General features: G+C 50.2%; 1 protein-coding gene across 1 annotated transcript; it reads left to right on the top strand.

Moving 5' to 3' along the window:
* Positions 1-2,837: 2,837 nt before the first annotated feature.
* prrt4b (proline rich transmembrane protein 4b) lies at positions 2,838-25,922 on the top strand. The gene is made up of 4 exons (XM_084700953.1): positions 2,838-2,908; positions 9,739-10,949; positions 16,406-16,507; positions 23,156-25,922. Exons 2-4 carry the CDS (start codon positions 10,601-10,603, stop codon positions 25,171-25,173), a joined length of 2,469 nt encoding a protein of 822 aa, XP_084557079.1. The 5' UTR covers positions 2,838-2,908; positions 9,739-10,600; the 3' UTR covers positions 25,174-25,922.
* The last annotated feature ends 258 nt before the right edge of the window (positions 25,923-26,180 follow it).

The following is a 26,180-nucleotide window of genomic DNA, read 5'->3' as shown; positions in this document are numbered from 1 at the left end:
CAACAAGCACACACACAACTGAGTACACAAGGACCAGAGGAATGCTTGAACGCACATTTTCTGAAAACACCTGCTTTTCCTGTGTGTGTGTGTGTGTGTGTGTGTGTGTGTGAGTGTGCGCGCGCGTGTGTTCAACACATAAATATGCATAGGCTATTTACATAATGAAAAGGATCCCATTACAGTGCCCACAGAACAGAACATATTGATGATGGCTGACACGTAGTGTAGAGGCATGAACACACACACACACATATACACACACACACATACATACACACACATACACACACATACACCACAACAGCAACTAATCCTGTAACAGTAGAAAACACATGTTGTGATTTGATGTTCTCTCTATAAAAAGCCAAACAGAGACAGGGCAGGGTGTGTATAGATGCCACAGCTAATAATGACTGCTGCAGTCCATTGTTCCCTATGAACAAAGAAACTTCATCAACATCACAAGGTGCCACATTGTTTCATTGTTTCACCCTTTCCGGATTGTAGGAGCTGGCAGAGCCAGTTTGCAGAGACGTAAGAACACACACACACACACATGTACACACACAGACACACATGTACACTCACACACACACACATGTACACACACATACATGTACACACACACACACACATGCACACACCCACATATAAACACACGCACACACACATGTGGAGATGTCAACGCTAACTTGTCTCCAACTGTTGTTGAGTTTGTTTGCAGCTAAGTTGAATGGGCTGCTGAATGAGAAACATGAGTCCAGCGTGTCGTACACAGGTGGACTGACGTGTTTACTAATAAACTAAGAGATATACACTGTCAGTGTGTTTGATTCGAGGGACTAACTGAACACTGATGTACTGTGGAAAATGTGACGCTGAGGCAATGACACACACACACACACGCTGTCTGATGAACACTAATAACACACAACACACAAGTAGGGCATTCACTAGAGATCAATAGTGTTTGACTGAATCATATCTGAAAGAAACTGAGACCCACAACAGTCAACAAGGCCCCATGGGAAATATTGTAATCATCCATCAGCCCATTGGCTGTGTCCCCGGTGACCGACAACAATATTGATCTATGCAGGAGGTCTGCCTAAAGAATAATTAATTTCAAGAGGATTGAAATTAAACCTCTTTGAAGTTCCATGGCAAACTTCTATGTTTTCATGACTGAAATATAAAAAAAGGAGATTAGTTTTGGGGCTGTCTGTATGGTGTTGTTCTCGATGTTGGAGAAAACAGGATGGTGTTTATAAGTGAAAGTGTATGGGATCTGGAACCTGTTTTTCAATCAAACTGCTGTTATGGTTTCCTTCCACAACAGTTCTCAGGTCAGCTCACCCTCTCTCATTTCCACAGTAGCAGATCAGTCTGTGAGGAAAAGGTTATCAACCTCATTCCTCTTCTCTTCCTTGTTGTGTCTGGCATAGATCACATTACCCAACAACAGGTAAACCTAAAGGCCCATATAGGCTGGTTTAAAGGCATCAGTTTTATGCTGTTCTAAGCAGTTTCAAGATACAGCAAACCCAGACTCACAGCGTTTAAAACGAGGTAGCAGGCTCAGGCCTGGCTCCCACAGAACCATCAGGAAGGAATCTAATGTCCTTTGTCTCTCCGGGGCAAAAGCAAGAGTCAGGATTAGAAAGAAGGGCCAAGGTCAGTCTTGTTATTGAGATCGTACCGGCTACTGCCGAGGGGACCAGATTCGGACAAATTCATCTCAGACAAAAGAGCGCTCCTCTCCGTTCAGGAAATGATGTTTTCCCTGCGCAAGGACCCTCCATGATTGTTTTCTATATTTGGCGTTGTTCCTGGGGATGGGGTGCACCGTGACATTCTCCAATCGGACATCTCAGATTGGCATCGCTGATAAGCGATTGAGAAACGAACCGTTCAGAAACATGTTAAAGGTCAACTGCCTTTTTTACGCAACACAGGACTTCGCTGGTCTTTGCTTGGGTTTGGAGTATGTGAAATGACACATCCAGACAGAGGATCCAGAGAATGTTTCATATTCTGCACTTGGTGTATTGACCTGTGTGGTGTCAGATATTTACTTGATCTGATAAACCAGCTTACTACACGAATGTGTGTGTGAGTGAGTGTGTGTGAGTGAGTGTGTGTGTGAGCCATTCTTGTTTGCGTAACTCCGACACCCAGTGTCCATAGAGCCAAGCGACTCTGCTAATGAACAATTTGCTCAGTGAGGTGTGACCATCGTCATTGTGGTAGAGCCTAACCCTGGACTACTGATGCAGGGGGTGAGGGGAGAGAGAGAGGAGAGAGAGGGAGAGAGAGGAGAGAGAGAGGAGAGGGAGAGAGAGAGGAGAAGGAGGGAGAGAGAGAGGGAGTAGAGAGAGAGGAGAGAGAGAGAGAGAGAGGAGAGAGAGGAGAGAGGGAGAGAGAGAGAAAGGAGAGAGGGAGAGAGAGGAGAGAGGGAGAGAGAGAGGAGAGAGAGGGAGAGAGAGAGGAGAGAGAGGGAAAGAGAGAGGAGAGAGAGAGAGAGGAGAGAGAGAGAGGAGATAGAGAGAGGAGAGAGAGGAAGAGAGAGAGAGAGGAGAGAGAGGAGAGAGAGAGGGAGAGAGAGAGGAGAGAAAGGAAGAGAGGAGAGAGAGGGAGAGAGAGGGAGAGAGAGGGAAAGAGAGGAGAGGAGAGAGGGCAAGGGGAGAGAGAGAGGGAGAGAGAGAGAGGAAACAGAGGTTGGACAGCAAGAGAGTAAGCCGAAGCTGTGAGGGAAAGTGAGCGAGCGAGAGAGGGACAGAGAGAGTGGGAGGGAGACTGGAACTCACACACACACACAGACACACAGACGAAGCAGGGAGACGGAACAGTCCAGCAGCTAACCACTGGCTTTGGTAGATGCAGCATCTCTACAGCGTTTAAGGGGGTGAGTAATTCTTATTCACATTGAACATGCGGTCTAGTGTGTGTGTGTGTGTGTGTGTAGTCTGTGTGTGAAGGGAGATTGAAGAGCAGGTGTGCGTAGGTATGTGTGGATTTGTATGTGTGTTTTTTCCATAATTCACACATCTAGACCATGGGTGAGCACAGCAGCAGTGGAGAAGGATCATGTCAGTAAGACTCTGTAACCATGGTAGCACTACGACGTCAACACCCTTACAACCCCCACACACGCTTCACCGGGGAATGATAGGAGGGGATTCAGCGGATCAACCTTGGTACACACACACACACACACAATTCTGTGAGCAGTGAGTGTGTTAGTTGTGGCTGCTAGCCGCTAGCTGCAGCATAAGAGCTGGAGAGACCAGGAGGAATCATGCAGAGATACATCTGCAGTTTACACTCTGCTACATGCGAGCAGGAGTGTGTGTGCGTGTGTGTGTGTGTGTGTGTGTGTGTGTGTGTGTGTGTGGGCTATGATGCCAGCTGATGTTTCACCAGGCTTCCTGTCTTCATTTGGCATGTTTGTTATAGCACAAGTACGGTCAGCAAGCATGTGTTTACTGCATCCCACAGAACACTTCTATATTATGTGGCGGTTTGAATGTTTGTGTTGAGAGAGCAGTAATTGTTCAATAAAGATGCCGACATGACAGGCTACTTGAGCAACCAAAGGATATTTGTGTGTGTGTGTGTGTGTGTGTGTGTGTGTGTGTGTGTGTGTGTGTGTGTGTGTGTGTGTGTGTGTGTGTGTGTGTGTGTGTGTGTATGGAGCAGCGATCTCCTAAAAGCGGCACAGCGTTCCCTAAAAAGCAGCTCAAATCGCTAGGATTAGACACGTCTTTGGCTTCGTCCGTAACCATGGCAAAGACAGCTGGTGGAAAACCTGCGTTTGAGTGTTCCGTTAGTCTCATCTAGATTTACCACCACCACGCATCACAGTCGGTAGACGTTTTCAGTAGCCTACTCGATAGTTCACACTCAGACTGAGAGAGAGAGCAGGTGAAAATAGGGCAACGGAGAGGCAGAAAGAACACCGTGTTTATACAGGGAATCGATGCGATGGTTTAGAATAGCCCGCCCGTCATGTATGCGGATGCTTTCCTGTGGGTAGCAACAGGTTGTTACGGTGCAAATTAGGCCTACATACTGTAGCACCGAAGACCGTTATCAAATCTGTGTATCAACCTTAAATTATTTGATACAGCAGCATACCGTATATTTAATTTATTTATGACGAGGTAGCCTATGGGTTGCTTGTTTGTAGCCAGTGCTAACTGAGTGTGGTGGTGTGTGAACTAACCAGTAGTAGCTACGGTTATAAGCTCGAAGTGGATCACATTGGCCAACGGAAGAAAATGTTAGTTAACTCACCATGGTTAGTCATAATAGGCTAACACATAATCTGCAGGGACCGAGCCTTTGTTGGCTATTGAGAGTATAGCTTCGAATGCTCTCTGTGACAACAAGGTAAACCAGGACACGGAAGCGGTCACGCTCGATATCCCCGGGAGGACGATGTGCCCGTGACCGCTCATGCCAACTCTTTGTGTTGGGGACAATCTCCCCTCACATAAGCCTACGACTTTATACAGAGCTGGGTGAAGTTCACTGCTCTGTCGACTGTTGAGTTGACTCAACTTGGAGGGCCGTTAGGGCAATAAGGAGCACGGATGATTCTCTGTGTATAAATGGAAAAATCAGATGCCATTTTCAGAGAAATAAGCTATAGCAGGCTACAGAACTTAACTTGCTTCAGAGGATTTAAATCACAATTTACAAATCATAGTATCACTTCCGAATGAAGATTATTTGGACCGTGATTCGTAAAAAAATATATAATTTAAAAATAGAATAATATAGATTAATTGATAAATATTCCTGACAGTTTGTTAGTTGACAAAATTAACCTTATCCAGAACTGGAATCACTTACTGTACAAAACATTTAAAATGACATACATATTTCGTATAGGTGGGTCAACAGAGGCTTGTTCCAGGGTGATGCCCAATGACGTGTCAAAGTGGCCTGTAGTAGTATCTTACTGAATCAACAACATGTGGTGAGGCATACTTCAGCATATCTCCATACACACACACACACACACCTTCTTGGTTTCATTATAAAAACATGCCTCCAAAAGAAATCATTTCACACATGAATACACTGATTGATTCAACTGATTTGAATACAGTACATTCTGCAATAATCTTCAGTTCAGGGGATTTGAAAAGAAAGATTTGACTTCTGATGTGAAACTGTGACTGTACTGTACCCATGAGCGAGTGACTTAATTTGTGACCTGTTTTTGTCACATTAGGGACTAGGTTAGTGGTGAAGCCAGTGGTGCTATCTACTGTCCTGGTTTCACACAGGATTGCCTGTAACTGCTCGTCATTTCGCAAACAACTTGCCGTAGGCTGGGGTATTTTCAGGATCCTGGATGGTACATTAGAGACTAAAATACATCAGTTTAGTGACACTCACCCCTCTCTCCCCCTTTCATACCGTCAAACACTCTCACACACACACTCACACACTCTCTCACACATGCACACACTCACACACACATACAGACTCTCACATTCGTAACCCAGACCCTCTCTGAGACGTAGTTCAGTCTGTTATCAAGGAGCATGTGACATCGATCCCAGACTGTGGTTATGGTCGACCTGTTTAATATAAGTTGAGTCGCCCCAGAGTCGCTTTATCTCCATTTGTGAGTCCTCAGTCCAGGAGAAATCCATTTAATATCTCCAAAAGAAGTGGCTGGCTACTCCTCTAATTCAGTGGACTGTTTCTCCCCTTTCTCTCTCTCTCCCTCTCTCCCTCTCTCCCTCCCTCTCTCCCTCTCTCCCTCTCTCCCTCTCCCTCTCCCTCTCCCTCTCCCTCTCCCTCTCCCTCTCCCTCTCCCTCTCCCTCTCCCTCTCCCTCTCCCTCTCCCTCTCCCTCTCCCTCTCTCTCTCTCTCTCTCTCTCTCTCTCTCTCTCTCTCTCTCTCTCTCTCTCAATAAACATAATCAAAATTCTACAATAAGGGCAATTCACAAAGCAAAATTGATGCTGAAAGCCCAGACTTCCAATCCCATTGATCAGTGTTCAGCCCCTGCACACATGGAGTCATAGACGTGAACAGACGTGAACAGACGTGAACTCTGTTCTGCAACAACACAGATAGAGTAATGATGGGACTCGATACCACCGCTGATAGAGTTGGGTTTTAAATTGACGTCTAAATGGGCAGAGGTTCTCATATGTTGGGAAAGCGCACGCACGCTCACAAGCACGCACACACACAGACTATCCATACTGTGTGTTGTCTGAGTTAATAAACAGGGCTTTGGCAGAGTAGAGGGATTTGCCTCAGAGAGACCAGAGAAAGGCTGATTCCTCAAATCTAAATACCACAATTACACTGTCTAAAATGCCTCCTCCTCCATCCTCTCTCTCTCGGCTCAGCCTTGCTCGGCCCTCTCTCTCTCTCTCGGCTCAGCCTTGCTCAGCCCTCTCTCGCTCTCTCGGCTCAGCCTTGCTCGGCCCCTCTCTCTCTGCATCCGTTTCCCTTTCAGGACTGCATTCTTTTCTTTTTTTTACCTCTCCATCTCTCTCTTTCTCTCTTCCCCTCTTTATCTTTCTCTGTCATCCTCTCTCTGCTCCGGTGAGCACAGACTGGGCGCTGCCTTTGTGAGGAGCAACAAGACGAAACTCCCAAGAGAGGGTGTGGGAAGGGGGGGGGGGCACTCGTAAATGTCCCCACAGACGTTTGTATCCTCTTTTCAAACTCTTTTCTCTCTGTTTGGTCTGCTACCCATCAGGCCAGACAGCCAACGTGTAGATCTCCTTTTTATTTGATGATAAGTGCTCTAAGACAGAGCTGATTGCTGATTGAGGATGAAAGTAGAACAGTCTGGAGCTTTACTGATGTTGCTGTTTCCTAGAACCCAGTAGAGTAACGAGTTCATCTTTGGATCTTTAACGGAGGGTGCAGCTTAGTGGGTAGAACATTTGACTACAAATCTAGAGGTTGCAGGTTCATGTGCTGAACGTCATTATATCATCACATTATCATGTCGGTTTGACGGCGACCACATTCAGAATACTGCAGTATGCTCTCATGGTCTCATTCATTATAGAACAGAACACTTGAAAGACACGTTTTATCATCTTGTTACCTCATAGCTCTTCCAAACTGTATGAAACTGATTCTCTCCTCTACCATGTGAGAGCCGTAAATAAAAAATAATAAAAAAATAAAATAAAAAATATCCTGTCCTGTTCACGTAACGTTAAATATTTGGAACCATTCCAATCCTGTCCCATATATTAATGTGATATAAAGTAAGAGTATAGGTCACATTTCTGGTCTGTAATAAGATGGTAGTTTACCTCTCAGACATTTAACACCAGGTGCCAACCATGGTAAATTGATACTGAAGGAAAGTGAAAATTGAGAGAATTAGCCCAAATAAATTATACATAATACCATGTGCGTTAATAATTGATTCTTGCTGTGTCACATTTTCAATGCTGTTGGGTAATTTTCCCCAAAGCTTCCGTTTAGCTCATTAAAATGGCTTGACTGTGAAAGTGAAAATAACCAATTTCACAACAAATATTTTAACAGAACCAAACATTTGACTTGCCCCCATGCAACACTTCACAAACCATTCACCCACCATTGGTGTCTGGGCTGTTTCCACTGTGAGTGTAATGTGTGTGTAATGTGTGTGTGTGTTTCAGTTTGGTGTATCTCTTCAGAATCTGTGGGTGTGTGTACATTGTGTCTCATTCTATTTCTGTGAAGGAGGGTGTGGGGTGGAGCGTGAACACAAGTCTAAAAACAGTCCTAACTCAATGGAAATTGATTTCAGGGTGTTCACTATGGAGCTAGCACAATGTGTGGGCAGCCCTACCAGTGTGTATGTGTGTGTGTGCACTGTGTCTGTTTGTGCGAGGGTATTGTGTGTGTGTTTCCTGTGTATACGTGTGTGTACTGCGTGTGTGTGTGTGAGACCCCGTGTGCGTGCTCCTCGTGTCTCCCCAGGGAGGCCCCCAGGGCAGGGAGGCCCCAGGGCAGGGAGGCCCCAGGGCAGGGAGGCCCCAGGGCAGGGAGGCCCCAGGGCAGAGAGATACGAGAACCAAGCTATAGAGAGGATGGCTCAGGGCTCCTGAAGGAAGATCAGGCGGAGATAGAGAACTTAGAAGAAGTGGGTTGAACGATGAGGGAGACAGTGGGAGGGAGGAGGAGCAGAGGGAGAGAGAGGGAGAGGGTGAGAGAGGGAGATGGGGAGAGAGGGAGAGAGGGAGAGAGGGAGAGAGGGAGAGAGGGAGAGAGGGAGAGAGGGAGAGAGGGATAGGGTGAGAGAAGGAGAGGGGGAGAGGGGGAGAGAGGGAGAGGGTGAGAGGGTGAGAGGGTGAGAGGGTGAGAGAGTGTCTCAAAACACAAGATGACTGCTTGCATGCATCCTTTCATCCCAGTGCGTACTGTATGAGAAGAGCAGGAAGCCCCAGGAACAACACTGGTTCATAAAAAAGATGGATTCTGTTTTGGTTGTGAAAAGGACAGAGCAGAGAAGTAGATGAAAAACACAACTGAGAAAAAAAAGAAAAGAGTCAAAGAGAGAAAAGAAGAAAACCCCCACTCTCCGACGGTGTCTCCCTCTGTTTTAAAGAACTAATGTGTTTGGGGGAGGGGGTAGAGAACAGGGAGAGCACACAGGTTGCTCTCGCAGAGGAAATTCCACTGCTGCTCCAGCCTTTTCACTGAGGCAACTGGCTAGTGACTTTGAACCCCCCCTTTCTACTCCCCAGACAGAAGGGGGGGGGGGGGGTGATAATGGGGATTGAGGCCCCACATGCCTCCTTAGCACACACACACACACACACACACATGCAAACCTCGTTATTTCCTGGTCAGTGCTCACAAAGGACAGCAGCTTCCTTGCCTGCAAACGTGTGCATTACACACTGACCAGCTCACTGACCAGATCACTGACCAGCTCACTGGCTCACTGACCAGATCACTGACCAGCTCACTGGCCCACTGACCAGATCACTGACCAGCTCACTGGCCTACAGACCAGCTCACTGACCAGCTCACTGGCCCACTGACCAGATCACTGACCAGCTCACTGGCCCACTGACCAGCTCACTGGCCCACTGACCAGATCACTGACCAGCTCACTGGCCCACTGACCAGCTCACTGACCAGCTCACTGGCCCACTGACCAGATCACTGGCCCACTGACCAGCTCACTGACCAGCTCACTGGCCCACTGACCAGCTCACTGGCCCACTGACCAGATCACTGACCAGCTCACTGGCCCACTGACCAGATCACTGACCAGCTCACTGGCCCACTGACCAGATCACTGACCAGCTCACTGGCCTACAGACCAGCTCACTGGCCCACTGACCAGCTCACTGGCCCACTGACCAGATCACTGACCAGCTCACTGGCCTACAGACCAGCTCACTGGCCCACTCATTACATGACTCCAGTAATACATACATTCTTCTTGTGACTAGCACTGGTTGGAAACATATATTTCATCGCTGCAAACTTCAGCAGTGCCTTTTAATGGCTGGTATACTTTACAGTGGGTGACACCGTTTCAGCAGTGTGATGGTGTGTATGTCCGAGAAAGAGAAACAGGTCATCCACTGAAGAAACACTCACACACAGACAACATGGACTGAACAGGATCTCACTCACACACATTCTCAGAGTTCTCTGCTTGTGTGCTTTAGTCAAGCTCTCTGTCAAACGATCCAGAAAGTGTGTCACTCAGTGCTCCGTGTTTCTGTCTGTCAGGTCACCTCAGCCAGCAGCCAGTCACGTGCGCCCCGGGGGCGGGAGAATGGAGGACAGCATGTGACCAGGGCCCCCGCTCCACTGTCGGCAGCATGCTTGGTCTACGCTGGACGCTGGCTCTGTGTTTCTGGTGCTCTCTGCTCGCCTCTCTCCACACCCCGGCGTCCGCTGACGAAGAGGCCCACCTGGGAACGCCCCGAACGACCGGGGGGTCCGGGGGGATCCGCCCTCCTCATGGTTCCCGGTGAAACTTCCTTCCATCCCCTCATCTCCATTTAAAGTTCCCTCATTTCCATTTAAAGTTCCCTCAGTTCCGTTTAAAGTTCCCTCAGTTCCGTTTAGAGTCCCGTCCATCTATCTGTGGGGAGGGAGCTCCAAGAAGGAGACTGGGGTCCCCGTAGGCACAAGCGCGGTGCCGCCAGCCGCCCAGACCGGGACCGCAGAGGCCCTCAAAGAAGAACAGTCTGGGTTTGGAGAGGAGGGTCCAGCCACGCCTCAGACATCCAGCCACACTCGTCTGGGGCCCCTGGCCAGCTCTGCAGGGACACCAGCTGATCTGTGGGGGACACGCCCACCGACAGATGCAGCACACATAAACACACGCACAGCGCAGGGTCCTACCTCCTACCCGCCCCTGACTGTGTCCAGCAGGGATGACCCGTCCTCCCTCACCACTGCCGCCACAAACACACCAACCCCAACTCCAACACACACTTACCCACCAGCCAACACTGCCAAGACCCCAGGCTACGATGGGAGCACCACGACACGGGACTATGACAAGGATCCGACCCCTCACCATGACCCACTGGGGACTTTAACGCCATCAACTATCGCACCAGAAACCACTGTCCCCACTTCTATGATGATGTGGACACAACCAAAGGCTACCAGAAACCCAGCGCAGGTGGAGACTACATTACCCAGACACCCTTTGAGGCCGGCCGACCCGCATTCAACGCCACAGAGCAGGGCGACAACAAAACGGTTGGAGTCACCCGTTAGCGTTAGCTTCAACGCTAACGTATCCACAAGCACAGAGAGTCAGCCATGGCAAAGCCCACCTGACCTGGGTGGGTCAGAGGCCAAGGCTGGGCCTGTGGAAGAGCAACCCCGGATCAACACTACCACGCAGGCGCGAGGACGAGTAGAGGAGAACGACCCATCCAGCCCTTCTCAACAGCCATGGGTTAACTCCCCGACACCAGGAGGTAAGGCTGGAGCCAAACAGATCAGTGGAAGTCATATCGACTTGGTGAACATGATCAATTACAGCCTCCATTGGGAGATTGTTCGTCTTTTCACGAAATAGAAAGCTGCCAGTTGGTGGTTGATCAGAGTGATTGATGGTATCTCTGTGTCCTATGCTATCCGGGGACCAGCAGCCTGACTCCCGTTCTCATCAATACTCCTCTAAAATGTATTTTCTTTCTTGAGATTGTCTCTGATCTTAAATGAGAGGATTTGCTATGCAGGTGTGTGCTAAGCAGAGGAACCTGTCCTGGAGGTTTAGTAATGTGAGTCAGAGACCAAACTGAATGTCTTTTCACAACATCCAGAGTGAAAGGACTGAATGTGTACGTGTGAATGATTCACATTCTTCCTAAGGGAATGGAAAGGTGACAGACATTATAATGCTTCTCTCTGCTCATGGGGGAAGCAGGACTAGGGAGAGTGTAGATAGGTAGGTCTGCTGTACAGAGGTCGTTTCATTGAATCACTTTCCCATGACATTGAGGGATTCTCTCGGTCTCCTTCGCACATCCCCCCCTCGCCATGGCTACCCACCATCCCCCCTCGCCATGGCTACCGTCGCTGCCCGCGTCTGTCTGCGACCTGGATGTACAATAAGCTTCCTGGGAGACCCTCCCCTTTCACAGAAACATCCATCATAGAGGAGGTGAAAGGGCAGGTCGAACAATAATGACATGATCATTACCAGCCAGAAGCTGGTGGGACGATGCCATGATGGATCTGTTAGCTCGATCATTCTAATAACACCTGGGTGATACAGTGGACCGGTGTGGTCTTGTACAATTAGCATGGCACTGGCACAGCCCATAACCGAGGTAACAGTCTAATATAATTTGAGAAGTCATTCTAAAACGTGAAATTAGATGTATTAATTATGAGATTGTTTGTGATATGTGTGGTGTGACATTGTGGTTTTAGATTAGCGATGTGTGAGATCAGTCATGTATGTTTGTTATGTTGGTGCTAGCGCAGTGCTAGCACAGTAGCATGTGTGTCAGTGCGTCAGTGCGCAGCAGTGTGTTCACCACAGGCTGGACTGTCTTTGTGGCATCTATCAGTATTCCAGAAGCATGCTCAGCAAAACGACCGCTGTTCCTATGGGACCATCTCTTCGCCAGTCGCTGTTCATGGATGCTGAACATGTTCCATGGCCATTTAGTCCCTCTGTCTACCCCCATGTTCCTCCCCCCTCCTCCTCCCTCCCTCTCCTCTCCCCTCCTCCCTGAGGCGACTGAGGCTTGAACGATCACCAAAGGGCACCAGAGGAGAGTCAAATGTTGGGAAAAATAATAATCCTTTAAGGACAAGAACACTGTACGTCAATGTATTACCATACATGATCCTGCCAGGGAAGGCTGTGCAGTGTTTAACAGGGAGGGCTTCTGTCTGCATGAGATGTGGAGGTCCAAACACCCGGGGGGTGGGGGTTGTTTAGTCTCCTCGCTGTCCTTGAAGAGGGTAAGACAGAAGGAAAGGCATGGCCGTCTCTCAAGACACAACACCAAGGTAGTCGATACCAAGGTCAATTATGAGAGATGAGACGAAGCAGTGAGGAGAGGAGGGGGTGACTGAGAGAGGGGGTGAGGCGAGGGGGATGAGAAATGAGGTCCTTTAAGCCCACTGCACTCCTTGATACCCATCTCCTCTCGTTCTCTCCCAAATAGGTTTTTCTCCCCCCCATCCCTTCCCCCTCTCTCAGCACCTGCATTAGCATATGGTGCACTAATGGGGGTTGGTGATACAAGACTACACCCATTATACATAGGCCTACCATGATTCAAAACATTCACTATCTCGACTGCATGGTATACAGATTCCCTATTCAGCAGAACCAATGAATTATGAAAGACTGAATTGATTAGTAAAAGCGTTACAAGCACACATCTGCATTCCGCACACCAGTCATGTGACGGCATGGATACCTTATGTCATTAGACGCTTCTGTAGCCTAGTGTCGTGATGATAGTAATCGGCACATCCGTTTTGAATGGCATTAACATTGTGATAAAAGCTTAGTCTTTGACTGAACACAACAGACGCCAATCCCAAAGTGATTAAGGCTGATGCGTTTTAATAAAATGGTTGGTGTAGCGTCTTTAATCTTGGGCTTTGACGCTAAGAGAAGATCGGATACAAACCACCACTTAGCGGTTATCAAGACCGGCTACAGTAAAGTGCCACTACGTTACCGTAGCAACCATGATTATTTTGCTGACGTGTGCGGATCCTGAGCGGTCAGGTCGCAAAACCATCGTCGGTCAGGCACATACACTTGCCTCCGACGTTAACAAGAACACGTTAATCACCTCTCATTACTACCTACACAGTCTCCCATTGAAATATTAATTAAGAGTAGTCACAGAATGCAAATGCAATTCCACTGCTATGTCTAGACAAACTGCTGCTTTGTGATGCAATGTTCTCATTGGAATGTGCAACCAGAACAGAGAGGAAATTGCCGGATGAGATATTTTAGCTATTAAACCCACTTTCAATGACACGAGATAGATTATGAATATCTGGCTGTCTACTTTCCTATTGGATTTACCTTTTTTCTCTTATTACCTAGTCGGATGGTGTGTGTGTGTGTGTGTGTGTGTGTGTGTGTGTGTGTGTGTGTGTGTGTGTGTGTGTGTGTGTGAGAGAGAGAGAGAGAGAGAGAGAGATGGAGACGCAGAGAGAGAGAGACATGAGTGATATAAGATGGTGTGTGTGTGAGAGAGATAAGAGAGAGAGGGAGAGAGAGAGAGGGGGAGAGAAAAGGGGGAGAGAAAGGGGGAGAGAGGGGGAGAGGGAGACACAGGGAGATTCAGGAGTGTGCTAGTGGAAGTGGGAGCAGCATTATGCAGCATCATATCTAATCATCTCTTCATTAATCAGTGGGTGAAGGACTGATGAGAGAAGCATTTGGCAGTGTATCTCACTACGCTACAGTACAGCAGACCTAATGAACTGGCCCGTGAAACTAAATGGAACATTTCTGGTTGGCCAACATCTTCTGGTGCTAGGAGACAAAACAGACATCCTGTTTTTGAGGGGATGTTCATGGTCAACAGAGCCAAGTTCATTCCTCTCTGTCTGGAACAGTGAAACACAATCAAGTAACGACCTGCTTGAGACAGACTTAACGTTGCATGACAGGTAGCGGCCAGGCAGATGCTATGGTGCTATGCTGTGAGACACAGCACGTTGACAGACTGTGACAGTTAAAGCTCTTCATCAGATCTAGAGAGTGGATCGTTTGAGATACTGCTTTCTCTCTGTGTCTGTGTGTCGTCCAATCATGCAGTGTGTGTGTGTGTGTGTGTGTGTGCGTGTGGCATCCAACCATGCGTATCCATTCCAGATCCATTTACAGCAGGAGGCCGGGCGAGAGACCTACATAGAGCAGAGAGAAACCCTCCTCAGAATCATGCTCTCTCCCAAACACAGAACACTTACAAGCTAGAGAACATGATCTCTATCCCAGATGAACCTCCTCACCACAGCAGTACAGACACACACATGCACCAACCACACACACACACAAACCAAACACACACCAACACAAGAGTCAGACACACACACACACACACACACAAGTCTTGGTTGTACCCGGTTCAGCCTGATCAGCTGTATCAGAGCACTGACTTGCGTAACTTTGTGATGAGCAGACATTACAGCTGCAGGCTGCTGCAGGAGGCTGGCACATGACAGTAGAGCATGGAGAGACATGGAGAGAAAGAGACAGGGAGAGAGAGAGGGAGAGAGAGAGACAGTGAGACAGGAGAGAGACAAAGACAGCAGTGAGAGAGAGGAGAGAGAGAGAGGAGAGAGAGAGACAGAGAGAGAGAGAGAGAGAGAGAGACAGAGAGAGAGAGAGAGAGAGAGAGAGAGAGAGAGAGAGAGAGAGAGAGAGAGAGAGAGAGGATAGAGACTGCAGTGAGAGAGGAGAGAGACAGCAGTAAGAGAGACAGCAGTATGAGAGACAGCAGTGAGAGTGGAGAGAGAGAGAGAGAGAGAGAGAGAGAGAGAGAGAGAGAGAGAGAGAGAGAGACAGCAGTGAGAGAGGAGAGAGACAGCAGTAAGAGACAGCAGTGAGAGAAGAGAAAGAGAGAGAGAGGGAGAGAGAGAGAGAGAGAGAGGAGAGAGAGAGAGAGACAGCAGTGAGAGAGGAGAGAGAGAGACAGCAGTGAGAGAGGAGAGAGGATACAGTACCACTCCCTTGTTCACTGTCCCTCTTCCTGTGCTTTGGCGCAAAGCTCCTTCCTCTTGCTAGTGAACACTAACACAGAGCCACGCCAGCTAGCCTCCCGGCTGCACAGCTCTGCCTCCCCATGGCTCCACGCCAGCTAGCTTCTCCTCATCTAGTCAGCTACCACACACAGCATATAACCATATTATACAGCACCATATACCATATACTGTTTATACACTAGTAGATTTAAGCAGAGGAGAGGTACAATGAAGTACTATCGAGTATAGTAGAGTCCTCATCAATGATGCAAACTTAGTTTTTAAAATATTTTTTGAAAATATTTTTTAAACCTTTCGAAAAATATTTTTTAAACCTTTGTAAAGTTTTTTTTTTTTTTACAGTTTTTTCAAAAATAAAAAAATCTACCTTTCAAAACGTTATTTTAAATTTTATGGTAATAAAAAAAGAAAATAACTTTTTAAAAGGTATTTTTTCTAACTTTTGTTCCACTAATTGCACTCCTTATATAACCATATATATACATATATCACCATTCAACAAGTTACACTTGACTGTATTTCTGACTTGCTCTCTGGTTCCAGTCAAACACCGTCAAACACCGTCCAGTCAAATCACTGAAGGAAAGAACACAGACTGTGTTAAATCAACACCCCCCCCCCCCCCTTAGAACTGAGGGTTTAGCTTTGTTTTCATCTTGTTATGTCTGTAAAGTGGATGATGTTGTTTTGGTTCGTAACAGACCAGGCTAAATTTACTGTACTGTGTACACAGGGAGGGAGGGAGGGAGGTAGGTAGGTAGGTAGGGAGGGAGGGAGGGAGGGAGGGAGGGAGGGAGGGAGGGAGGGAGGGAAGGAGGGAGGGAGGGAGGGAGGGAGGGAGGGAGGGAGGGAGGGAGGGAGGGAGGTCAATGCAATGAGACTGCACGGTCCAGACTACAGTGTTTCGGATGGATGAGCAAAGCTAAGTGGATGAGAGACCGATCCGTTTGACATAACTGGGTTAAGAAAAATATTCCTTCTATTCTACCACACAGTCTCACACTCAAGCAGAGCCCACTGAAGCTAAGTCCCTCCTCTGCAAGCTCAAGATTACCGCCTCATTACAGTCATCTCTGATTCACTAACTCATTATTTGACTTGGGCTGGGAAGAGCACTGTTTTGGTTGGATTGCTGTAAAAGGGAAGTGTAGTAGTGTGCCCTGTGTGTCTGTTACAGCAGAGCCTGTGGATGAGGACCTGACCGCAGGGGCTCTCCTGGAGAGCGCCTGGGATGTGACGACAACAGGAGGATCCACCACCAAAACGTCCTTGACTACAGGTCTATTCCACACACATACACACACACATTCATACACATTCACGCTCATACACACACACACATTGTTTACCCACACACTATAGCTCGTTAGGTCGTTTACTGCTGCAGTCAGTCTACTCTGAGGCAGGGCAGCAGGGTTCTGCTGTGAGGCAGGGCAGCATGGTTCTGCTGTGAGGCAGGGCAGCATGGCTCTGCTGTGAGGCAGGGCAGCAGGGTTCTGCTGTGAGGCAGGGCAGCAGGGTTCTGCTGTGAGGCAGGGCAGCAGAGTTCTGCTGTGAGGCAGGGCAGCATGGTTCTGCTGTGAGGCAGGGCAGCATGGCTCTGCTGTGAGGCAGGGCAGCAGGGTTCTGCTGTGAGGCAGGGCAGCAGAGTTCTGCTGTGAGGCAGGGCAGCAGAGGTCTGCTGTGAGGCAGGGCAGCAGAGGTCTGCTGTGAGGCAGGGCAGCATGGTTCTGCTGTGAGGCAGGGCAGCATGGTTCTGCTGTGAGGCAGGGCAGCATGGCTCTGCTGTGAGGCAGGGCAGCAGGGTTCTGCTGTGAGGCAGGGCAGCATGGTTCTGCTGTGAGGCAGGGCAGCATGGCTCTGCTGTGAGGCAGGGCAGCAGGGTTCTGCTGTGAGGCAGGGCAGCATGGCTCTGCTGTGAGGCTGGGCAGCAGGGTTCTGCTGTGAGGCAGGGCAGCAGAGGTCTGCTGTGAGGCAGGGCAGCAGAGGTCTGCTGTGAGGCAGGGCAGCATGGCTCTGCTGTGAGGCAGGGCAGCAGGGTTCTGCTGTGAGGCAGGGCAGCATGGCTCTGCTGTGAGGCAGGGCAGCAGGGTTCTGCTGTGAGGCAGGGCAGCAGAGGTCTGCTGTGAGGCAGGGCAGCAGAGGTCTGCTGTGAGGCAGGGCAGCATGGTTCTGCTGTGAGGCAGGGCAGCATGGTTCTGCTATGAGGAAGGGCAGCATGGCTCTGCTGTGAGGCAGGGCAGCAGGGTTCTGCTGTGAGGCAGGGCAGCAGGGTTCTGCTGTGAGGCAGGGCAGCATGGCTCTGCTGTGAGGCAGGGCAGCAGGGTTCTGCTGTGAGGCAGGGCAGCATGGCTCTGCTCAGAGGCAGGGCAGCAGAGTTCTGCTGTGAGGCAGGGCAGCAGAGTTCTGCTGTGAGGCAGGGCAGCATGGTTCTGCTGTGAGGCAGGGCAGCATGGCTCTGCATCCCTGGCCTGGAGACACTAATTGCTTCCAAAGGGAGAAACAAACTGTTCGTTCAAGCTGTGTTTTTGAACAATCCCCCAGCAGTTCACTGGATAAGGGCCTCTCTGCTCTCTCTCTCTGCTCTCTCTCTCTCTCTCTCTGCTCTCTCTGCTCTCTCTCTCTCTGCTCTCTCTGCTCTCTCTCTCTGCTCTCTCTCTCTCTGCTCTCTCTGCTCTCTCTCTCTGCTCTCTCTCTCTGCTCTCTCTCTCTGCTCTCTCTCTCTGCTCTCTCTCTCTGCTCTCTCTCTCTGCTCTCTCTGCTCTCTCTCTCTGCTCTCTCTCTCTGCTCTCTCTGCTCTCTCTCTCTGCTCTCTCTCTCTGCTCTCTCTCTCTGCTCTCTCTCTGCTCTCTCTCTCTGCTCTCTCTCTCTGCTCTCTCTCTCTGCTCTCTCTCTCTGCTCTCTCTCTCTGCTCCCCTCACACCCTCTGTCTCCATCACACGCTCAAAAAATAACTACACCTCTGGTGGTCCCTGTCATTATTAAATTTAATGAATTATGAAAATCTTATAAAGATTTCTTCTTTTTTTTTGCCACTATATTCTCTGTGGCGGATGTAACCCACATTAACTGGCCCTGAAATAGCTAATTGAAGTCACCTGATTTTCCAAAATAGAGCAGTTACATGTGCTGCAGTTCAAACGCAGGATGAATGGTGCTGGTCTCTAACGCGCAGTATCTGCATGGACAGGAGGATTTCCTTCAAGGCCCCAGTGACCATTAATAATAGAATCACAACATTCAGTTGACTTAATGAGGCTGTAAGAAGTTTGGATGATTTGATCCAGTTTGTGTGATAAGTCAATCTTGTTTGTGATCAGATCTAATCTCTCCCTCCCTCCGGCCCGGTCTGCCCTGCTCCTCAACATGCAGGATGAGACTCCCCTTAGATTACTTTCTCTGAAAAGAAGGAACATTGAAACGAAGCCTTGGTTTTCTCCCAAGCTGACATCACTCAAGATGGAGGCAGACACAAAAGACAAGTCCGGTTCCAAAGTCCTGTCGCTTTGGGATTCTCTTTTGAAACCCATTTAAAATACCGTTGTCCTGTTTTCTCACGGACTGCAGATGATTTATGATAGCGGTCGAGGGCAGATTTTCAGTAAGATGTGGACAGGAGAAATGAGATCCAGGGTTGGATAAAGTCTTCAGCAGTGATATGGGGCATGGCCTCAACGAATGCCCTTCTGACTTACCTAATTCTGCTGTGTTCCATGTTTACCAGCAAACAGAACCCACAGACACACAAACGACATCCACGTAGGTTGATCATAGTCAAAGTTTATCTGAGAATCTGACAGGTCACCGAACATCCCACAATGCAGTTGACCTGACCACGCTATCTCGGTCACTCACTCACATTCAAACGCACCAATCAGGCCACTGGCATGCCGGTCGGACGCTCCAATTGGTAGATTGATTGACCTCAGCTTCCTGGCAGGACAGTCTGGTGAGGGGCCAGATCCCGTGCTGGCCGGCTGCCAGGGCGTCGCCCGGGAAGGTAAACAATCAGGACGAACACGCAGCGCGCCTGCCACAACACAACACACCCTTATCAGAGGGCGGGCCTGTCACTCACACTTCCTGTTTGTCTCAAACTCCGCCCACACATGAGGAGGGTGACTGTTATTACAGGATGACATCATTAATGTGCAGGCACCAGTTCTTGTTACAGCTCCTTCCATTAACAAAGACGTGACTAACACATGCGACCTACGTCCGAATCCGGCCCGGGCACTTGCCTGCATTCCTCCACCCCCCCCCCCCTCTCTCTCCCGCTGCCTTTCTGGTCTTCCTTGAACTGTCCAATAAAACATAAGGTGCTGCAGGGAGGACATGTTCACCGGGTCCCTCACAGGCATCATGCAGGTGCTGCTCTGTGTCTCCCTCACAGGGGAGACAGCACAGAGGCAGCACAGGGGAGACAGCACAGAGGCAGCACAGGGGAGACAGCACAGAGGCAGCACAGGGGAGACAGCACAGAGGCAGCACAGGGGAGACAGCACAGAGGCAGCACAGGGGAGACAGCACAGAGGCATCACAGGGGAGACAGCACAGAGGCAGCACAGGGGAGACAGCACAGAGGCAGCACAGGGGAGACAGCACAGAGGCAGCACAGGGGAGACAGCACAGAGGCAGCACAGGGGAGACAGCACAGAGGCAGCACAGGGGAGACAGCACAGAGGCAGCACAGGGGAGACAGCACAGGGGAGACAGCACAGAGGCAGCACAGGGGAGACAGCACAGAGGCATCACAGGGGAGACAGCACAGAGGCAGCACAGGGGAGACAGCACAGAGGCAGCACAGGGGAGACAGCACAGAGGCAGCACAGGGGAGACAGCACAGAGGCATCACAGGGGAGACAGCACAGAGGCAGCACAGGGGAGACAGCACAGAGGCAGCACAGGGGAGACAGCACAGAGGCAGCACAGGGGAGACAGCACAGAGGCATCACAGGGGAGACAGCACAGAGGCATCACAGGGGAGACAGCACAGAGGCAGCACAGGGGAGACAGCACAGAGGCAGCACAGGGGAGACAGCACAGAGGCAGCACAGGGGAGACAGCACAGAGGCAGCACAGGGGAGACAGCACAGAGGCAGCACAGGGGAGACAGCACAGAGGCATCACAGGGGAGACAGCACAGAGGCAGCACAGGGGAGACAGCACAGAGGCAGCACAGGGGAGACAGCACAGAGGCAGCACAGGGGAGACAGCACAGAGGCAGCACAGGGGAGACAGCACAGAGGCAGCACAGGGGAGACAGCACAGAGGCATCACAGGGGAGACAGCACAGAGGCAGCACAGGGGAGCCATTCCTCTCCTGTTTCATTTCCAGCTATTAACGCTTCAGCAGGCCTAATTAGAGAACGCTGCATCAACCCCAAAACAGAAGCATCTTTAAACCACCGTCAGTCAGTATTTCTCAGTCAGACCTGCGATTAAGCTCACGACGCAACTGTCAAGCGTAATAAATACAAAAATATAAAATGCGATGTCTCTAGACAGATCACTCGTGGTGGATTTTTTCTGAGCTTGGCGTTTTCATCCCGATCCGGTGCAGTGATTCAGCTTAGGAGGCCTGGTGACAGACCTGGTGACAGGCTTCAGAGACAGGCCTGGTGACAGACCTGGTGACAGGCTGTGTGCCAGCAGCAGACAGCAGCAGCTCTCAGCAGGAAAGCTCTGAGGTTTGTGTTTAAGCCCCTGTTCTGAAGCACCAGACACTCTGTCTTTGATAAGCAGTGGGAAGGAGGCATGTTAGTGCTCCAGCTTCCTCATTACAGCAGCGGAGAAGTACTCTGGTCTACTGATGAGGGCCAAATAAGGTCTGGACACACACACTCATACACACACACACACACACTCAGACACATGCTTTCTTTGTGAAAATAATATGTATATTGTTGCAGAAATTTCACATGAATCAAAGACTAAGATCATTGGACTTCTTGTATTTCTGTTTTGCACTAGCTGCAGGGTTACTATGACACCAAGTCACATGGCACCCACACCGTCACCCCCCCCACCACCACCACCACCACCACGCCCCCCCCACAGCTAAACAGGTTAGAGCTTAATGGAGCCAGCAAGAGCAAGCTAGCATCGAGGAACAGTGACAGGGAGGGAGGGAGACAGGGAGACAGGGAGGGAGGGAGGATAAATGACAAGCAAGAAGAAGAATGACAGCGAGAGGTAAAAACTGTACATGAAAGAAAGAGACAAAATATCCCAGACCCACCAGACGTTGCTTGTTTCCTCCAAGAGGAAACTGGTTTCTAAAGACCAACCCCACCTCTGGGTGTCACCCTCTCTGCCGGTCTGTTCTGATGTCATGAACAATACTGAGCATTACAGGACTGGGGCAGGGCGGGGCAGCATTAAAGGACTGAGGCAGGGCGGGGCGGGGCAGAACAGACAAGAATTGCACTTCTAATCCAAAAATAACATCCAAGCAAGGTTTTTCTTTTTTTCTCTATTTGCCGAGGAAAACGTTTTAGTTTAATGACTTGTGGGTTTTGAGGTGGGTGAATCTGAGACTTGTATCCACATGCTATAATACCACTAGACATGCTATATGACATATATATATATATAACACCACTAGACATGATGTATAACATATATAACACCACTAGACAGGATGTATTTTCCATTTGAGATGGAAGTAAAAACATGACACCACTCAAATATGCTGCCATCCAGCCCAGCACTACAGCATGGTACGATCACGGACGGACAGTGATATCATCCTAATGCATCACACAATCAAATCATACTTACTATAAAGATCATTTGTAAATAATCTTATTTTGATGATACATCACAGGTCACCATGACACCCAGCATCTAGCCATGCATCCAGTCCTGTTTCTGTTTTGTAGTGTGTGTGTGTGTGTGTGTGTTTCCCCTTTGAAGAAACCTTCTGCTCGTTCCTCTCTGTCTCGGTAGTCCATTAAGGAGCCTGGCTCTTAATGATGGGCTGAAGGTCTCTGACAGGCCATCTGCAGAATGACTGATGAGTCTGTGAGTGGATCTGCAGGAGATGCAGGCAGTACTGCTCCTCTACCATGAGCCTCTATCAGGAGGAGAAGCAAACTAGGAATATTTACCCCTTGACTGAGTGTTGTTCTTTAAGACTCTACAGACAACCCCGGGGTGAGAGGTCAGCCTGCTGGGCTGATCCTGCCATGGGTCTAAAGATCACGTTTGATAGAAGCAGAGAAGCCAAACCCACAAATCCCAGTCATCTCCTTCTTATTTCACTTACAAACAGCATCTTTAAACAAGGGCTGTTGAGAGCGTTAATGAGTGTAACAGACATCTCGACAGTGTTTGTACAAGCACCTATTTACAACTTCAAGAGCCACTCCCTCGTTGGTTGAGCCAAACCATCAGTTACTCCCTCCCTGCTGTAAACTACGTACAGTACAATCATAATTAGCTGTGTTTGTATCACAACAACAGATGTCGACTCTGAGCTTATGAAATCTGAGGAAGGCAGCGTGGTTCACCAGGGCTCCTGGCGAGCCCTGCCTGTCTCACCCCCCTCCTGCCCTGCCTGTCTCACCCCGCTCCTGTCTCTCCAGAAGATGAAGGCATTAGAAGGAGAGAAAGCTTTGGCACTGAGCCAGAGTGTCTTGGTGCGTCCCTGTTTTGCCTACCTGAGTGATGCCCTCTGGTGGTGAATTGCTGATACTTCCAGTTTGAAAAAACATCTGTTTTGGTGACTGTAGGTGTGAAGGAACATGTTGCCCTGCGCTGGGAGACACAGCTTACATATGACATGTTCATTAATGATTCATCCCTTCATCTCACTGTCATGGCACTGACATGTTAACACGCCAGTGAGAAATTGCTTCTGGGAAGAGCTGAAAATTTGATGGAACTGAAATTGAAACCGTGTCTCTCTCCCCCCCCTTCCCAGGCTCCCCCCCTCACGCTGAAGACTGGCTTACCGACTCGACGGCCAGCGACTTCACCTTCCTCCCGGACTGCAACCAGGAACGTTCCGGAATCTGCAACTCCTCCGACACCTGGGTGTTCCCCACCGTCTCCACCGTCTCCACTGTTACGCCAACCGCCAACGCCACCTCCAGCAACACCACCAACAACCCCTCCCTGATCGTGGCCCCGCCCATGTTTGTCCCTCTCCACTCTGACTGGAACAGTGCCCTGGCGGCCTGGGGGCTGGCGTGGGAGGCCCACGTCTACGGCCTGGGGTCCGTGTTCGCCATGGTGACCCTGGTGTCGGCCCTCAACCTGCTGTGCCTGCCCCTGCGCTGCCCCTCCGGGTGCGGCTACTTCGCTCTGGTCAGCCTGTTCCTCCTGGCGGCAGGCAGCACACGGGCGTTCTCCCTCCTCTACGACGCCTACGGCCACCTAGACCGCCTGGCCTCGGCAGAGGCCTCCCTCCTGCTGTGCGAGGCCCCGTTCCCCTGCCTCACGGCGGCCTTCGGCCTGGTGTTCCTCCTGCTCTCCATGCGCTCCAGGATGCAGCTGTCCTACTCTGCCTTCCAGAGACCCTGCTTCCTGGCCTGCCTGGTGCTGCTGCATTTCCTGGCAGCCTTCGGGCCGGCCGCGCTGCTGAAGTTCTACCACCAGAGGGCGACCTTCGGCCTCTTCCTCTCGCTGGTCTCACGCGGGGCGTTCGTGGCTTTGGCCTCGTTCCTGTCGGCGGCGTATTTCGTGTTCTACTGCTACGTGCGGGCGGACTCCAAGCACATCTACCACCTCAACAACACGTCGCCCACGCCGGCCGAGCGCTACAACCGCTGCCCGTTCGCCGAGAGCCGGGCCTGGGACCGAGCGGCGGCCACGGTGTGCCTGTCGGCGCTGTTCTCTCTGGCCTGTGCCGGGCTGCAGCTCTACGCCATGCTCCACGCCCTCGGCCTGGCCGGCGGGGCCCAAGTCTTCCGCCCCTGGCCGTGGTGGGCCTTCCAGTTGAGCTGCAGGGTCTGCGAGGCGGGGGTCTGCCTCACCCTGGCCTTGGTGGTGGCCCAGCCGGTGTACTGCTCCGATCACCTCCCGCAGGCCGCTAGCTGCTGGACAGAGCTTCTGGCCGCCAAGTCCCCCATCATCCCCGGGAGCTACCAGTGGACTCTGAGCCACCAGGAGAAGCTGGCCATCTGCGACCCGGTGGGCCACGGAGAGACCGAGTGCCTGCCTCTTTACACGCTGGTGGACGAGAGGCTAGGCAGCAGCCTGAACGGCTTGGACCTCCTCTACCACAGCAACCAGGGCTTGGCCTACCGGGACCTGGACCTGCCGGGGGCCGGCCCGCAGGGGGAGCCGGTGGGAGGAGCCACGTCCGTGGGCTCGTCCTTCACCAGCGACTCCACGGCCGACCTGAGGCCTCCCTCGCCCATCAACCTGCGGCGCAGCATCGACGAGGCGCTCTTCAGCGACGCCCTGTTTCCCATGAGCCTCTTTGGGCCTTCCAGACCTTTCCGCTGCAGCGATCTCTCCCTCAACGGTCCCCTGGGGCCCCCCAACGGAGGCCAGGCTCTCCGGGAGACCCTCTCTGCCGACCCGGGGCTGTACCGGACCTCGTCCTGCGTGGACGTGGTGCCCCAGCCCTCAGCTCCTCGTCCAGGGGACGCCTCGTCCCCCCAGTCCCTCTCTTCCTCCGCCAGCTCCTCGCCAGACCGCTGGAGGGGAACCTCCTCCTCCTGTTCCCTGTACAGACCCTCCCTCGGGGACTCGTCGCTGGTCCTCTGCTCCAGCCCCGAAGGGCTCGGTCCTGAGACTTCCGGCCGTGAAGCGCCCACGGGGAGCCAGGGAGCTCAACCCCAGGGACGGTACCTCACCCTGGGGTCGGCCTCTCAGGAGAGTCTGGACCTGGATGTCTCCTCCGAGGCAGACCGGTCCGTCCAGGAAGAGTTCATGAGCGCGTGTCGGCAGATTGATGCTCTGAGCGTCTGTAGTGAGACGATTGACCTGTAGGGGGAGCTGTGAAGGGGGTCGAGGCCAATGTTGGCGGGTGTTCTTGTTGAAGTAAACAGGATGGTCGTCTTCGAAGGTGCTTATCAGTTCCCTTCTGAGTTCTTTCCTGGTTGAGGAAAAGTTCGATTGTGCCAAATGCTTTAGGGTTTGTTGATTAAGATTGTTTGAAATGAAACACCGAAATGTTTGTTTGCTAATGTTTCTGAGGGACCTTTAAGTGCCACAGAAAGCCATGACATGGGTAATTTGTAAATGACTTTTTCATGTTTGATATTGGATGTTGCAGTTTGATACTCCTATACAACGTATGGATGTCCTTGTACATTTGGATATAGGGGACGGTAATACATTTGTACAAACCCTATTTTGCAATTAGATACTACTGTGATTATAATAAGCACTTATTACATGACTACTGAAGACACTAGACAAGTATATACATTTTCAAGTCTAATAGAATAATATTGTCATTCAATGCCAAGTTGCTTTTAATGCAGTTAATATCATAGTACTCTGTATGTAAGCCTCTAGTTGCCCTCCATGCAGTTTCCTGTGTACCAGCTGGGTTTTCCAGCTGCATCGTAGCAGAACTGCAGTGCCCTCTCCAGGCAGGATGTCTTTACTGCGACAACTGCAAAACTGCAGTATACTGTACACTGTCCAAAACCAGCTTCACTAATTTATTCATGTGTTAAAAATATAATTATTACCCGTGTTCGAGATACTCTTGAATAAACATACAAAAAAGATTTTGCTTGTTTTCCTTCATTAGACATCTTAGTTTCACCTGTCAAACATGATGGCTTTAGGTTGGTTGAGGGGCAGTTCTATGGGCGTATGTGAAGCCCTCTGTGACATGCTTGCGTGTAAAAAGGGCTATACAAATAAATTTGATGGCCCAGTTTCCCCAGACATAGATTAAGCCTCGTCCTAGAATCAACTTTTCAAATAGAGATTTTTAGGATGAGGCTTAATCCACGTCTGGGAAACTGGTTCTGCATGATTCT

The sequence above is a fragment of the Hypomesus nipponensis genome, chromosome 7 (assembly GCF_054491055.1).
Source record: "Hypomesus nipponensis isolate SF chromosome 7, ASM5449105v1, whole genome shotgun sequence".
In the NCBI taxonomy this organism is placed as follows: Eukaryota; Metazoa; Chordata; class Actinopteri; order Osmeriformes; family Osmeridae; genus Hypomesus; species Hypomesus nipponensis.
This window is presented reverse-complemented; position numbering and strand designations above follow the sequence as displayed.